Source organism: Phoca vitulina, unplaced genomic scaffold (assembly GCF_004348235.1).
Source record: "Phoca vitulina isolate PV1807 unplaced genomic scaffold, GSC_HSeal_1.0 scaffold4, whole genome shotgun sequence".
Taxonomy (NCBI): domain Eukaryota; kingdom Metazoa; phylum Chordata; class Mammalia; order Carnivora; family Phocidae; genus Phoca; species Phoca vitulina.
In genome coordinates, this window is record NW_022589707.1 from 7,335,824 (window position 1) to 7,349,466 (window position 13,643).

Here is a 13,643-nt window from a genome sequence, read left to right on the forward strand (position 1 = left end):
GCGCCTGGGTGGCTCAGTCGTTGGGTGTCTGACTTCGGCTCGGGTCATGATCCTGGGGTCCCGGGATTGAGCCCCGCATCGGGCTCCCTGCTCTGCGGGAAGCCTGCTTCTCCCTCTCCCACTCCCCCTGCTTGTGTTCCCTCTCTCGCTGTCTCCTCTCTGTCAAATAAATAAATAAAATCTTTTTTTTTTTTTTAAAGATTTTATTTATTTATCTGACACAGAGAGAGAGAGAACAAGTAGGCAGAGAGACAGGCAGAGGGAGAGGGAGAAGCAGGCTCCCCGCTGAGCAGGGAGCCCGATGCGGGGCTCGATCCCAGGACCCTGGGATCATGACCTGAGCCAAAGGCAGCCGCTTAACCGGCTGAGCCACCCAGGCGCCCCATAAATAAATAAAATCTTAAAAAAAAAAAAAAATCTTTAAAGCCATTCTTTCTCAAACATATGGAAATGCAAACTTTTTCCCCATAACTGGCCCTAAATATTAAGGCTGACTATACATTAATTACTATTTTTCTGCACTTAGGCAAAAGAGAGCTGGGAATTCTGAACTCTGTCTCCTTTATTGTGAAGAAAGATATTCAGTGGTATTTTACAACTTTTGAGCAATTAGAAAACAAAACTAAAACTTCAATTTTGGTTTTAATGATAATTTCTCAATTAGGACCTAGAGAGGAATAAATCTGTTGGATAATAAACTTGAGAGGCCGGAGTCACAATTTAACTACATTTACAGACTTAATAGGTTGTAAGTTAGTTATGCATAGGCCATAGGTAATATATGAGGAATTTAAAGACAATGAACAATATCTGAACTTATCACATATATATTTAATGCTTTGGTTTGCAGGTCACAAACGAATTACTTGTCATTTGGGTTCAATTTGAAAGAGATGCTTCACATTTTGGAAATATTTATAGGTTACAAGGAGTGACTACTGATTGTTATCAATCAGAAATGAGGATTAATCACTCCTAAACTAAGAATGGAAACAAAATTTATTAAGACTTTGTCCATAATTTTCTTTTTTCTTTTTTTTAAAGATTTTATTTATTTATTTGACAGAGAGAGAGAGAGAACAAGCAGGCAGAGAGGCAGGCAGTGGGAGAGGGAGAAGTAGGCTCCCTGCCCAGGACCCTGGGATCATGACCCGAGCCGAAGGCAGCCGCTTAACCGACTGAGCCACCCAGGTGCCCCCATAATTTTCTATTACAATATTTATTCAATTTTTCTTTATATCTGCAGTTTTGCTAAACATACTGCCTTGAGTGCTTAAGTGTTTGTGGCTCTTGATACACTAGTGATTTTGCCACTGTCTCTCATTCAGTCCTCTTTATTTTTTATTTTCAATTTTAAAAATGTTTTATTTATTTATTTGAGATAGAGAGTGAGAGAGAGCAGGAGCAGTGGGGAGAGGCAGAGGCAGAGGGAAAAGCAAGACTCCCCGCTGAGCAGAGAGCCCGAGGATGACATTGCTGGGCTCAATCCCAGGACCCCAGGATCATGACCTAAGCCGAAGGCAGACGCTTAATCCACTGAGCCACCCAGGCGCCCCTCATTCAGTCTCCTTTAAAGATACATACCCCAGCTCGTTTTCTAGTAAGGACTACGTTGATTATTTGGTTTGCTTCTTATAACCTGAAAACTCAAAAACCTATATATATATATGTGTGTGTATATATATATACATACCTGACATATATAGTTGAGATATATATATATAATATATATAGACACACACACACCATACATGTATATATATATACTAGTAAAGTATATACATAAGTATATGTATACTCGATACATATGTATAATATCTATGTAAATATGTATATACTTGATATATATGTATCTATATATAAAGTATATTTAAATACTTGATATATATATGTATATGTATCTATACATATGTATATATCTACTTGATATATATATATCTACTTGAGGGGAGAGTAAAACTTCCTTATACCCTCGGAAAGTAAGATTTTTAATATTTTGGAAATAGGGATGGTGAAGGACATAGAACTTTCAATGTTTGTCTGCCCTTTAGAACTACACATGCCCTGATCTACTCCAGGCTGGATTAGCTGTCTCTCCTACGTGCAGCTACAACTCTGTTTTTCTCCACCACAACACTTATCATACTGTGTTATGGTTTTATATTTACTTGTTTCTCTCTTTTACAGTGAGATCCCATTGAGGATAGAAGATGTGTCTTTTATCCTGTATTCTTAGCAACTACCAGATGTATGTAATAGCCACTCAATGATGACAAATAAATGGACGGATAGATAAGTTACTTTACTTTTAAATTTAGTCAGTCCCTCAGGTGAGTAATGCTACACATACAGACACAGGCCTCCATAATTTTCCAGATTTAATCATTAATAATATGTTGCTCATCCCACCAGGTATACCTTCTTAAACTGCATCAAAGTATCCCAGAATTCAGAATGGGAAACCATGATCTAGTGCCCTGCACAACTATTTTTTTAAATTTTATTTGTTAGTCACCATATATTACATCATTAGTTTTTGATGTAGTGTCCCATGATTCATTGTTGGTGCGTAACACCCAGTGCTCCATGCAGAACGTGCCCTCTTTAATACCCATCACTAGGCTAACCCATCCCCCCCCCCAGAACCCTCAGTTTGTTTCTCAGAGTCCACAGTCTCTCATGGTTCGTCTCCCCCTCCTATTCCCCCCCTTCATTTTTCCCTTCCTACTGTCTTTATTTATTTATTTATTTTAAACATATAATGTATTATTTGCTTCAGAGGTACAGATCTGTGATTCAACGGTCTTACACAATTCACAGCGCTCACCATAGCACATACCCTCCCCAATGTCCATCACCCAGTCACCCCATCCCTCCCATCCCCCACTACTCCAGCAACCCTGTTTGTTTCCTGAGATTAAGAGTCTCTTATGGTTTGTCTCCCTCTCTGGTTTCATCTTGTTTCATTTTTTCCTCCCTTCCCCTATGATCCTCTGTCTTGTTTCTCAAATTCCTCATATCAGTGAGATCATATGATACTTGTCTTTCTCTGATTGACTTATTTCGCTCAGCATAATGCCCTCTAGTTCTATCCACGTTGTTGCGAATGGCAAGGTTTCATTTTTTTGATGGCTGCATAATATTCCATTGTATATATATACCACATCTTCTTTTTTTTTTTAAAGATTTTATTTATTTATTTGACAGAGAGATAGACAGAAGAGCACAAGCAGAGGGAGTGGCAGAGGGAGAGGGAGAAGCAGGCTCTGCACTGAGCAGGGAACCCGATGCGGGACTCGATCCCAGGACCCTGAGATCATGACCTGAGCCGAAGGCAGATGCTTAACCATCTGAGCCACCCAGGCGCCCAATATACCACATCTTCTTTATCCATTCATCTGTTGATGGACATCTAGGCTCTTTCCATAGTTTGGCTATTGTGGACATTGCTGCTATAAACATCAGGGTGAGGGTGCCTGGGTGGCTCAGTTGGTTAAGCGACTGCCTTCGGCCCAGGTCATGATCCTGGAGTCCCGGGATCGAGTCCCACATCGGGCTCCCTGCTCAGCAGGGAGTCTGCTTCTCCCTCTGACCCTCCTCCCTCTCATGCTCTCTGTCTCTCATTCTCTCTCTCGCAAATAAATAAAATCTTAAAAAAAAAACAAAAACAAAACATCAGGGTGCACGTACCCCTTCTTTTCACTGCATTTGTATCTTTGGGGTAAATACCCAGTAGTGCAATTGCTGGGTTGTAGGGTAGCTCTATTTTCAACTTTTTGAGGAACTTCCATACTGTTTTCCAGAGTGGCTGCACCAGCTTGCATTCCCACCAACAGTGTAGGAGGGTTCCCTTTCTCCGCATCCCCGCCAACATCTGTCATTTCCTGACTTGTTAATTTTAGCCATTCTGACTGGTATGAGGTGGTATCTCATTGAGGTTTTGATTTGTATTTCCCTGATGCCGAGTGATGTTGAGCACTTTTTCATGTGTCTGTTGGCCATTTGTATGTCTTCTTTGCAGAAATGTCTGTTCAGATCTTCTGCCCCTTGCACAACTATTTTTAAGCAGCTGGGTTGGTATTAGAAACATGGAGACTTTGTAGGTAATGTACACAACAGTGTTTTGGGAGACCAAGGTAATATACGGATTCAAAGCATTTGTAATTATAGGTTAGCTGTAAGCTCTAGGCCCCTGAAAGATAAAAATTTTTTGTTTAATTTTGAATAAACTTTATTTTTTAGAACAGTTTTAAGTTTACAGAAAAATTGAGTAGTACAGAGTTCCCATATGCCAGTACCAAGTTTACCTATTATTAACGTCCTACATTTATCTGGTACATTTGTTATATTTAATGAACTGATACTGATACATTATCTTTAACTAAAGCCCATGGCGTATACAAATTTCTTTAGGTTTTTTTAAAAAGATTTTTATGTATTTATTTATTAGAGAGACAGAGAGAGAGCGAGAGCACTATCAGTGGGGGGAGGAGCAGAGGGAGAGGGAGAGAGAGAATCCCAAGCAGACTCCTAGCTGAGTGCAGAGCCCCATGCGGGGCTTGATCCCACGATCCTGAGATCATGACCTGAGCTGAAACCAAGAGTCGGAAGCCCAACTGACTGACCACCCAAGCGCCCCCAGATTTCTTTAGTTTTAACCTAATGTGTTTGTTCCCCCACCCAGGATCCAATCTAGGGTACCGCATTATATTTAATTGTCATGTCTCCTTGGGATCCTCTTGGCTGTCAGTTTCTCAGGCTGTCCTTGTTTTCATGATCTTGGCCATTTTGGGTATACCGGTCAGGAACTTTGTAGAATGTCCCTCCATAGGAATTTGTTTGATGTTTTTCTCATGATTAGACTGGGGCACAGGCGGAGTTTTTTGTAAGGAGACACAATCTAACATGGTGGTTATCAACTCTTTTCTGCTTCTACGTTGGACATATGTGTGGCACACGCCCATGAGTAACCTCTCCCATTAGATGACAGTTGGAGGGGTGGAGGCACAGTGTGAGGAGCACTTAGGAAACTTTCTGGATGTGTATATAGATAGTCTAAAAATGTGTCCCTCCCTGTTCCTGTTTAGAAGGACCATATTTGACTTTTAGAGCTTAACAAAATAATGATCCTGTAGTACTTTGATCTCTGGAAGACAGGTGTAACTCTAGAAATTATAATAAATTGTAGAGATATTCAGAATAGGAAACCACTGATTATGTAAATAACATTTAACTTCTGAACAGACTCAAGAAAGAGGCTGTATTTTTTTTTTTTAAAGATTTTATTTATTTATTTGACAGAAAGAGACACAGTAAGAGAGGGAACACAGGGGGAGCAGGGGGAGTGGGAGACGGAGAAGCAGGCTTCCCGCGGAGCAGGGAGCCCGATGTGGGGCTCGATCCCAGGACCCTGGGATCATGACCTGAGCCGAAGGCAGACGCTTAATGACTGAGCCACCCAGGTGCCCCGAAACAGGCTGTATTTTTAAACTTATGAAAAATTACAAAAATACAGAAAAGTTGAAAGATGAGTACGGTGAATACTTGTGTACACACCATTATCTGGATTTGACGAATTGTTAATGTAATTGTATTGTCTTCATTCACCTCCATCTTTCTCCTTTTTTTTTTTTTTTTTTTTAGAGAGAGAGAGTGTGAGCTTGGGTGGGGGGAGGAGGGGCAGAGAGAGAGAGGGAGAGAAAGAATCTCAAGCAGGCTCCATGCCTACTGTTGAGCCTGACGTGGGGTTCGATCCCAGGACTCTGAGATCATGACCTGAGCTGAAATCAAGAGTCAGACCTTAACTGACTGAGCCACCCAGGTGCCCTTTCCTAAATCTTTCAAAGCAAGTACTGACATTATAACACTTCACTTTTTAAAAATTTATTTATTTATTTATTTATTTATTTATTTATTTGGAGAGAGCTAGCAAATGTGCAAACAGAGGGGAGGGGCAGAGGGTGAGAGAGAAGTAGACTCCTGGCTGAGTGAGGAGCCTGACCTGGGGCTCGATTCCACAAAGCCCAGATCATGACCTCAGGTGAAACCTAGAATTGTACACTCAACCAAATGAGCCACCCAGGTGCCCTTATTTATTTATTTTTTAAAATACTGCTTCACTTTTGGGGCGCCTGGGTGGCGCAGTCAGTTAGGTGTCTACTTTCGGCTCAGGTCATGATCTCAAGGTCCTAGGATCAAGCCCCATGTCGGGCTCCCTGCTCGCAGGGAGCCTGCTTCTCCCTTTTCTCCCTGCTCAAGCTCTCTCTCGCTCTCTCAAATAAATAAATAAAATCTTTTTAAAAAATGCTTCACTTTTTTTTCATTTTTTTTATTTTTAAATTTTGTATTTAAATTCAATTTAATTAACATACACTGTAGTATTAGTTTCAGAGGTAGAATTCAGTGATTCATCAGTTGTATATAATACCCAGTGCTCGTTACATCAATTGCCCTCCTTAATGCCCATTGCCCAGTTACCCCATTCCCCCAGCCACCTCCACTCCAGCAATGCTCAGTTTGTTCCCTGTAGTTAAGAGTCTCTTATGGTTTGCCTCCCTCTCTGTTTTTTTTTTTTTTAAGATTTTTATTTATTTTTTGACAGAGAGAGAGACAGCGAGAGAGGGAACACAAGCAGGGGGAGTGGGAGAGGGAGAAGCAGGCCCCCGCCGAGCAGGGAGCCTGACGCGGGGCTTGATCCCAGGACCCTGGGATCATGACCCAAGCCGAAGGCAGACGCCCAACGACTGAGCCACCCATGCGCCCCATCCCTCTCTGTTTTCATCTTTATTTTTCCTTCCCTTCCCCCATGTTCATATGTTTTGTTTCTTAAATTCCACATATGAGTGAAATCATATGGTATTTGTCTTTCTGTGACTGATTTATTTTGTTTCGCATAATACCCTCTAGTTCCATCCACGTCATTGCAAATGGTAAGATTTCATTCTTTTTGATGGCTGAGTAATACTCCTCTGTGTGTGTGTGTGTGTGTGTGTGTGTGTGTGTGTGTGTGTGTGTTTATTTTGGCAATTGTGGACATTGCTGCTATAAACATTGGGGTGCATGTACCCCTTCGAATCACTGTTTGTATCCTTTGGATAAGCACCTAGTAGTGCACTGCTGGGTCATAACGTCGTTCTATTTTTAACTTTTTGAGGAACCTCTTTACTGTTTTCCAGAGAGGCTGCACCAGTTTGCATTCCCACCAACAGTGTAAGAGGATTCCCCTTTCTCCACATCCTCGCCAACATCTGTTGTTTCCTGAGTTCGAACAGGTACTTGCATACCAATGTTCATTGCAAAAAATGCTTCACTTTTATTTTTTTTATTATTTATTTATTTTTAAATATTTTATTTATTTATTAGACAGAGAGAGACAGCGAGAGAGGGAACACAAGCAGGGGGAGTGGGAGAGGGAGAAGCAGGCTTCCCGCTGAGCAGGGAGCCCCATATGGGGCTTGATCCCAGGACCCTGGGATCATGACCTGAGCCGAAGGCAGACGCTTAACGACTGAGCCACCCAGGCGCCCCCAAAATGCTTCACTTTTAAAACCTAAGCATGCATCTCCTAAAAATGAGGACATTCTTCTATAAAACCACACTATAATATCACACGAAAGAAAATGAGTGTTTCCTTATCATCATCTAATACCCAGGTTATGTTAAAATGTCCCCAGTTATCCCCCAAACTGTCTTTCATAGCTATTTTTTTTGACTCTGATCAAGTTTTATGAATTGTATTTGGTTCTTTTCTTTTTTAAAAGATTTTATTTATTTGTTTGTTTGAGAGAGAGAAAGGAGGGGCAGAGGGAGTGGGAGAGAGAATCTCAAGCAGACTCCCCACTGAATGCGGAGCCCAGCTTGGGGCTTGATCCCAGGACCCTGAGATCATGACCTGAGCCGAAACCAGGAGTCGGACGCTCAACCAACTAAGCCACCCAGGTGCCCCTTGGTTATTTTCTTCAGACTTCTATCTGTAACAGTGCTCCTTCACTCTCTCCTGTCTTTTCTTTTCTTTCTTTCACAACTTTTTAAAGAAACTGAGCCAGTTGTCTTGTAGAGTGTTTCACATTTTGGATAGGTCTGAATTCCCTATGGCATCATGCAACTTGTTGCCCTATCTCCCGAATGTCCTGTAAGCTGGAAGTTAAGTCTGAAGGCTAAATCCCATTCAAGTTAAATCCTTCTAGCAAGAATACTTTGTAAGTGATGCTGTGCACTTTATACCATATCCCTCAGGCTACATTTTTTATTCACTTTCCTTACTAATGTCACTTACCTGGTTTGTCTTCATTTATCCTACTTTCTCATCACCGTTTTATTCTCAGATATGCATTTTGATCAAATATGTTCAACACGACGAGTCCTCCTTTAATAATATCCTCATCTTGGGCTGTCAGTTTAGAATTTTCCCCAGCTCCTGGGTCAGAAGCAAAGAAAAATCAGGCTGACTATGATAAAGCTGCTGAGTTTCATCTGTTGGGCCTTGTCTTCTCTCCTGGAACTATGCTCTCCCTCCCAGCACCAGCGATGCACTATGTCTTCAAGATCAGCTTTCCCTGAGTGATGTTTTCTATGTAGATACCTCCTTTCCCCTTCTGCCCTGTAAAATTAAAATTTCTGTTTTCTCACTATAACCTTAGGCAGGTTGTTCCTTTCTTACTTTAGTTAATCTGATGAACAGGAAATTGTGAAAATCAGGTAGTACAAAGTGCTATACAAGAGCAAATCGTTATCATTTAACACATGTCAGTAGTTCAATGTAGTGTTCCCAAAATGGGTTTCTTCTATGGGATATTAATAGCTATTAGGCAAAACAAAACAAAGAACCCCAACAACTTAAGAGGTCAAATGACTTTGGGAGATGCTGAGCCAAAGTTACACAGGTTTTGGGTTTATTTGTTTAACTGCAGAAGGCACAGTATATAGCCTTGTCCAAACTTATTTGACTATGGAAATCCGCAGTCCCTAGAATCTTTCTTAGTGTTACTGTTCCACAGGAATCACCATCAATGGGATACCTCTCACACCTTATATCTGTGTTTGCTCAGGAGCCTTGAGGATAGAAGACCCTACCTACATCTACCTTTAAGGGATGACTCTGTATGTGGGACTTTTATGCACCCTGGCAAGCTGATGAAGAAAACCACTTGGGATAGGTAATTTCTTTCAGGATCCCCAAATAAATTGCATAGGACAAATGCAAATGGTTTCTAACCCTCATCACCACAGAAGCATCCAGAGCTACCGCTAAATGTTCTACTAATATCCCTTCTTTTGTTAAGAATTTTTTCTAATTATTCATGTTTTTCCTGTAAGTATGTAAAGCTTTTTGGAAACAGGCTCTTTCAGTTCCTGAATTTGTTAGAAGGAAATTAATTATCCCCTAGGGAAAAAAAAGTATAGGCACTGACTGAAAATCTGAGTAACACACAAGTAATATGCAAATTATATATATGTATATATATAAAGGTACACAGTATAGTCAGAGGCCTGGGGGTGGGCTTTGAACAGCGTTTTGAAGAAAAAGGAATAGAATAGCAGACATGGTCATGGAGATAGGCGAGTATTGGTAGCAGTAGGAAGCAGAGTTGTTAGGTTGGAGAATACATTTCTTTTCAGAGAAATGAGGGCTTAAGGACAAGTGTAGTGTTAATAACAACCAACAGAGCAGCTTAGATTTCATATGAAAATTAAAGATCTACTGCAGGTACTAGAGTACTTGCAAAGGAGAAGGGCATAGGGAGCCCCACAGTCATTGCCAACCAGTGCTGGCATGGAGCTGGGTGTCTTTCTTCAAGATATTTTCTTTTGAAATTCTCTCCCCCTTGTTTTTGGGATAATACTCTCCTAGCCTTCTCTTTCTAATTCTCTAGATGCTCTTCAGTCCTATTATTGTTAATAAAAACAAGTAAAATAATTATTCATAATTATAGCAAACAGCTATATGGGTTATTATGTATTGTGCCCAGCATTTTGTTATCTTCCTTAATGAACCCACCCCTGTGTGTTATTCTTATCATCCCCATTAAAATGAGAAAACTAAAGCCCAATAGTAAGTTGTCACAGAGATAGTAGACTGTGGAATCCAAGCATATGCTCTTAATTACTATGCATGGAGCTTTGGCATTATTCAGACTTCAAGCCTTCATCCTTTTCTTCTCAAGGTCAAATCTTTGTGTTTACAATTTCTTTAACCTTTCCTTACAGATTTGTATGCCTTATCGTGTTTTCATTCTTGCTGATTTCTTGATGTACCTTTAAAATGTTGCATTTCCAGGGGCGCCTGGGTGGCTCAGTCGTTATGCGTCGACATTCGACATTTGGCTCAGGTCATGATCCCAGGGTCCTGGGATCTTCCTCATATCGGGCTCCCTGCTCAGCGGGAAGCCTGCTTCTCCCTCTCCCACTCCCCCTGCTTGTGTCTCTCTTTCTCTGTCAAATAAATAAATAAAATCTAAAAACAAAAACAAAAAGAAACTGTTGCATTTCCAAACTAGAGACTCATCTAAGTAGACCGGGAAGAAATACACAGAAGTGATGCTAGTATGCTTCTCATTGGATCCTATCAGCTGGTGCATGATTTTGATTTGTCCCATTACTGATGGCACTTGACCACTTGATTAAAATGGTGAATGCCATCTCTCTGCTGTAAAATTACTCTAATTCCCTTTGTGATGAATAAGAAGTTTATGGGGAGTTAATTTGAAAGTATGTAAATATTCCAGTCTTTTTCAAATTTTCAACTTACGTTTATTTACATCTGTATGGTTTCCTGTGCTATTCAGTGGGTTACAATACATTATCATTTTTTATTTTGAAGCTCAATTTGTCAAAGATTTGGCTAGTGGGACACAAGTTGGCCTGTGTCCTTTTGACATGCCCCATCATTCTTTGAGCATGTCCTTATTTCCTGGCACAACTAGAGGCTCCAGGCTCATCCTGTACTTCTCTTCTCTGAAGCCATTTTGCCAAAAAGAAAAAATGAGGAGAATGGTATTGAGAAGCCAAGATCTGGGCTAGACGTACTCATTGTTTTGTTTTGTCACTACTCCCAGACTCTCTCAGTATACAGAGTATATATGTATTTACACACCTATATAAATATTGATGCCTCCATTATCAGTCTACTACCTGAAGGTTCATTCTAGTTTTTTTTCCATTGTAACTCTCTCAACAGTGAGAAATTTGATTCCCATTTCCCTTACTTATTGGATCAATACTCTTGTACATAACCAATCTCCCACCACTGATACTGCCCCCTCCTCTGCTTGGATGCCCTCTTCATCTCCCCATGCTGACTTCCCAAGGCCAGATGGCCCCTCCAGCAAGGTGAGGAGAGCACTCTATACCAGGCCACTTACCTGTGTGGATGCCCTTCTCACCCCAAGTCCAACATGACAGCTTTGGCTGCCTCCCCTTCCCTTACACACTGCTATGCTGTCCCCCTACACACATCCTCTACAATGTACTTTTTTTTTTTTTTAAGATTTTATTTATTTGACAGACAGAGACAGCGAGAGAGGGAACACAAGCAGGGGGAGTGGGAGAGGGAGAAGCAGGCTTCCCACTGAGCAGGGAGCCCGATGCGGGGCTCTATCCCAGGGACCCTGAGATCATGACCTGAGCCGAAGGCAGACGCTTAATGACTGAGCCACCCAGGCGCCCCATCTCTACAGTGTACTTTAAAAAATACGTTATCTCTTTTGCTTGTTATAAGACCTCTGTGAGGTAGTTAAGGAAGGTATTATCATTGAACAGTTCTCCAAGGATCTAGTTCAAGAGAAATGGAGTGACTTGCCCAAGTTGTACAGCTTATATAAAGGAGGGTCTGAACGGAGGGCTCTTTCCACTCCACCAATCTATGATGCCTCTAAACATGCCAAAATTACAGTAACTTTTCCTTTTTCTCCAGTAGAAATATGTTTCAAACGTATTCACTTCGTGGTCTACTCTGATTTCCAGGTGTTTCTTCCTGCAAAATATGTGCCAGGTAGAAAAAGGATTGGGTGCATAATCAAACTGAAAGTTTAGCTCCAGCTTAGATCTGTGAGTCTTCAGGCAAGTTACTCGCTTTCCTCAATTAAAAAAAAGAGGCTGGATCAGCGATTCTCTGCCTGGGAGCTGTAGGGCTTTCCCCGATGTTAGAAATGCCTGCGCAATTCAGCTACAAACATCTCATTCAATAATCTTTAACATGCCTTCCAACTCGCGTAGTTATGATTCCGAGGCATTCTTTCTCTACTCAGTATTTGTTAGCTGTTTTTATTCTTACCAGTCTTACCCTTCTTTCAAAAATATTTATTAATGGCCTATTATGCGCCAACTACTGTATTATCCGGCTTCTGTAGTATTCCTTTTCCGAGGTGTCACTGCCATTTAGAATTTTGTCCCTATCTTCCAAACTTGGGACTCGAAAGCATTCGCATCTAAGTCGTGTTATTAATGACACGCCAGGGACCTCTCCAGTCCTTTCTCCACCAGCCATACTTCACTCTGGTCCCTCTCCGCTCGCAGACGTTAATGAATTCCTCTTGGGAACCACCTCCTTCACCGATCAGCGGCTCCATCGACACTAATTCTCCTAGCCAGTCGGTGGCAATTGAGGTGGGACGTTTTCCGAAGTCTCAGTGACTCCCCAGAACACTCCTGCACCTCGGCAGGGCGCAGCCGGCTCGGCGTGCTGTTAACCCTCGGCCCGGGCCCACGGAGGTCGCGGGGCGGCTGCTAATTGCCTAAGGATTCTCCCCTCGTCGGGAGGTGGCCCTCGCAGGGATCTAACTTCTCCGTTTCCCCTCTCAGGGCACAGACGCAGCGTGTGCCGCTCTTCACCGCGCAGGAACTTCCCCGGCCTCAGCTTTCCCTCAGAAACGCAGAAGCCGGCTCTTCGCACGCTCCCGCCGTCCTCCTGCTGGGGCCGCGTTCCCTGCGCCGCCGCGCGTGTCCTCAGGGAGCCTCTGCCTCCCTCCGCCTCCCCCGCCCCGCGTGCCCTTCAGCCGGTCCCTCCGCCCGGCCGACGCGAGGGGAGCGAGGCGCGCGCGCCGGCGGCGGGACGACGTGCGCGAGACGCACGGCCCCGCGCGGAGCGCCGGAAGGAGCCGGGCCGGAGCCTCGCGCGTCGTGTGCGCGCCGCCGCCCGCCCCCCGGCCCCGGCCGCGACCTCGCGCGCGCGCACTGAGGCGCCGCCGCCGCCGCCGCCGCGGCTGCTGCTCCGGCTGCTGCAGGAGGCGGCGCTGGCTGGCGGCTGCGCTCGCTCCAGTCGGCGAGCGGAGCAGCGAGCGAGCGTGTGTGTGTTTTTTAAAGATGGCCGGAGCGGCGGCGGCGGTGGCCGCGGGAGCAGCAGCTGGAGCCGCCGCGGCAGCCGTGTCGGTGGCGGCTCCGGGCCGGGCCTCGGCGCCCCCGCCGCCCCCGCCGGTGTACTGTGTGTGCCGGCAGCCGTACGACGTGAACCGCTTCATGATCGAGTGCGATATCTGCAAGGACTGGTTCCACGGCAGGTAAATAAACCCCCTCCAGCCCCGCCGCCGCCGCCGCCGCCGGCCACGGGCCAACCGCCGCCGCCGCCGCGCCGGCCGCCCGCGCCCCCCTCCGCCCGGCCACCGCGCCGCGCCAGGCACTGAGGGGCCCCGGCGCCGAGCCCCCGGCCC

General features: G+C 43.9%; 1 protein-coding gene across 1 annotated transcript in view; it reads left to right on the top strand.

The window, feature by feature from the left end:
- Positions 1 to 13,223: 13,223 nt before the first annotated feature.
- The window catches only part of KDM7A (lysine demethylase 7A), an 82,816-nt gene continuing 82,396 nt past the window's right edge, over positions 13,224 to 13,643 (top strand). Inside the window, exon 1 of the mRNA XM_032401460.1 lies at positions 13,224 to 13,493. Coding sequence (XP_032257351.1) covers positions 13,300 to 13,493 — 194 coding nt within the window. The 5' untranslated portion in view covers positions 13,224 to 13,299. The remainder of the gene's footprint in view (positions 13,494 to 13,643) is intronic.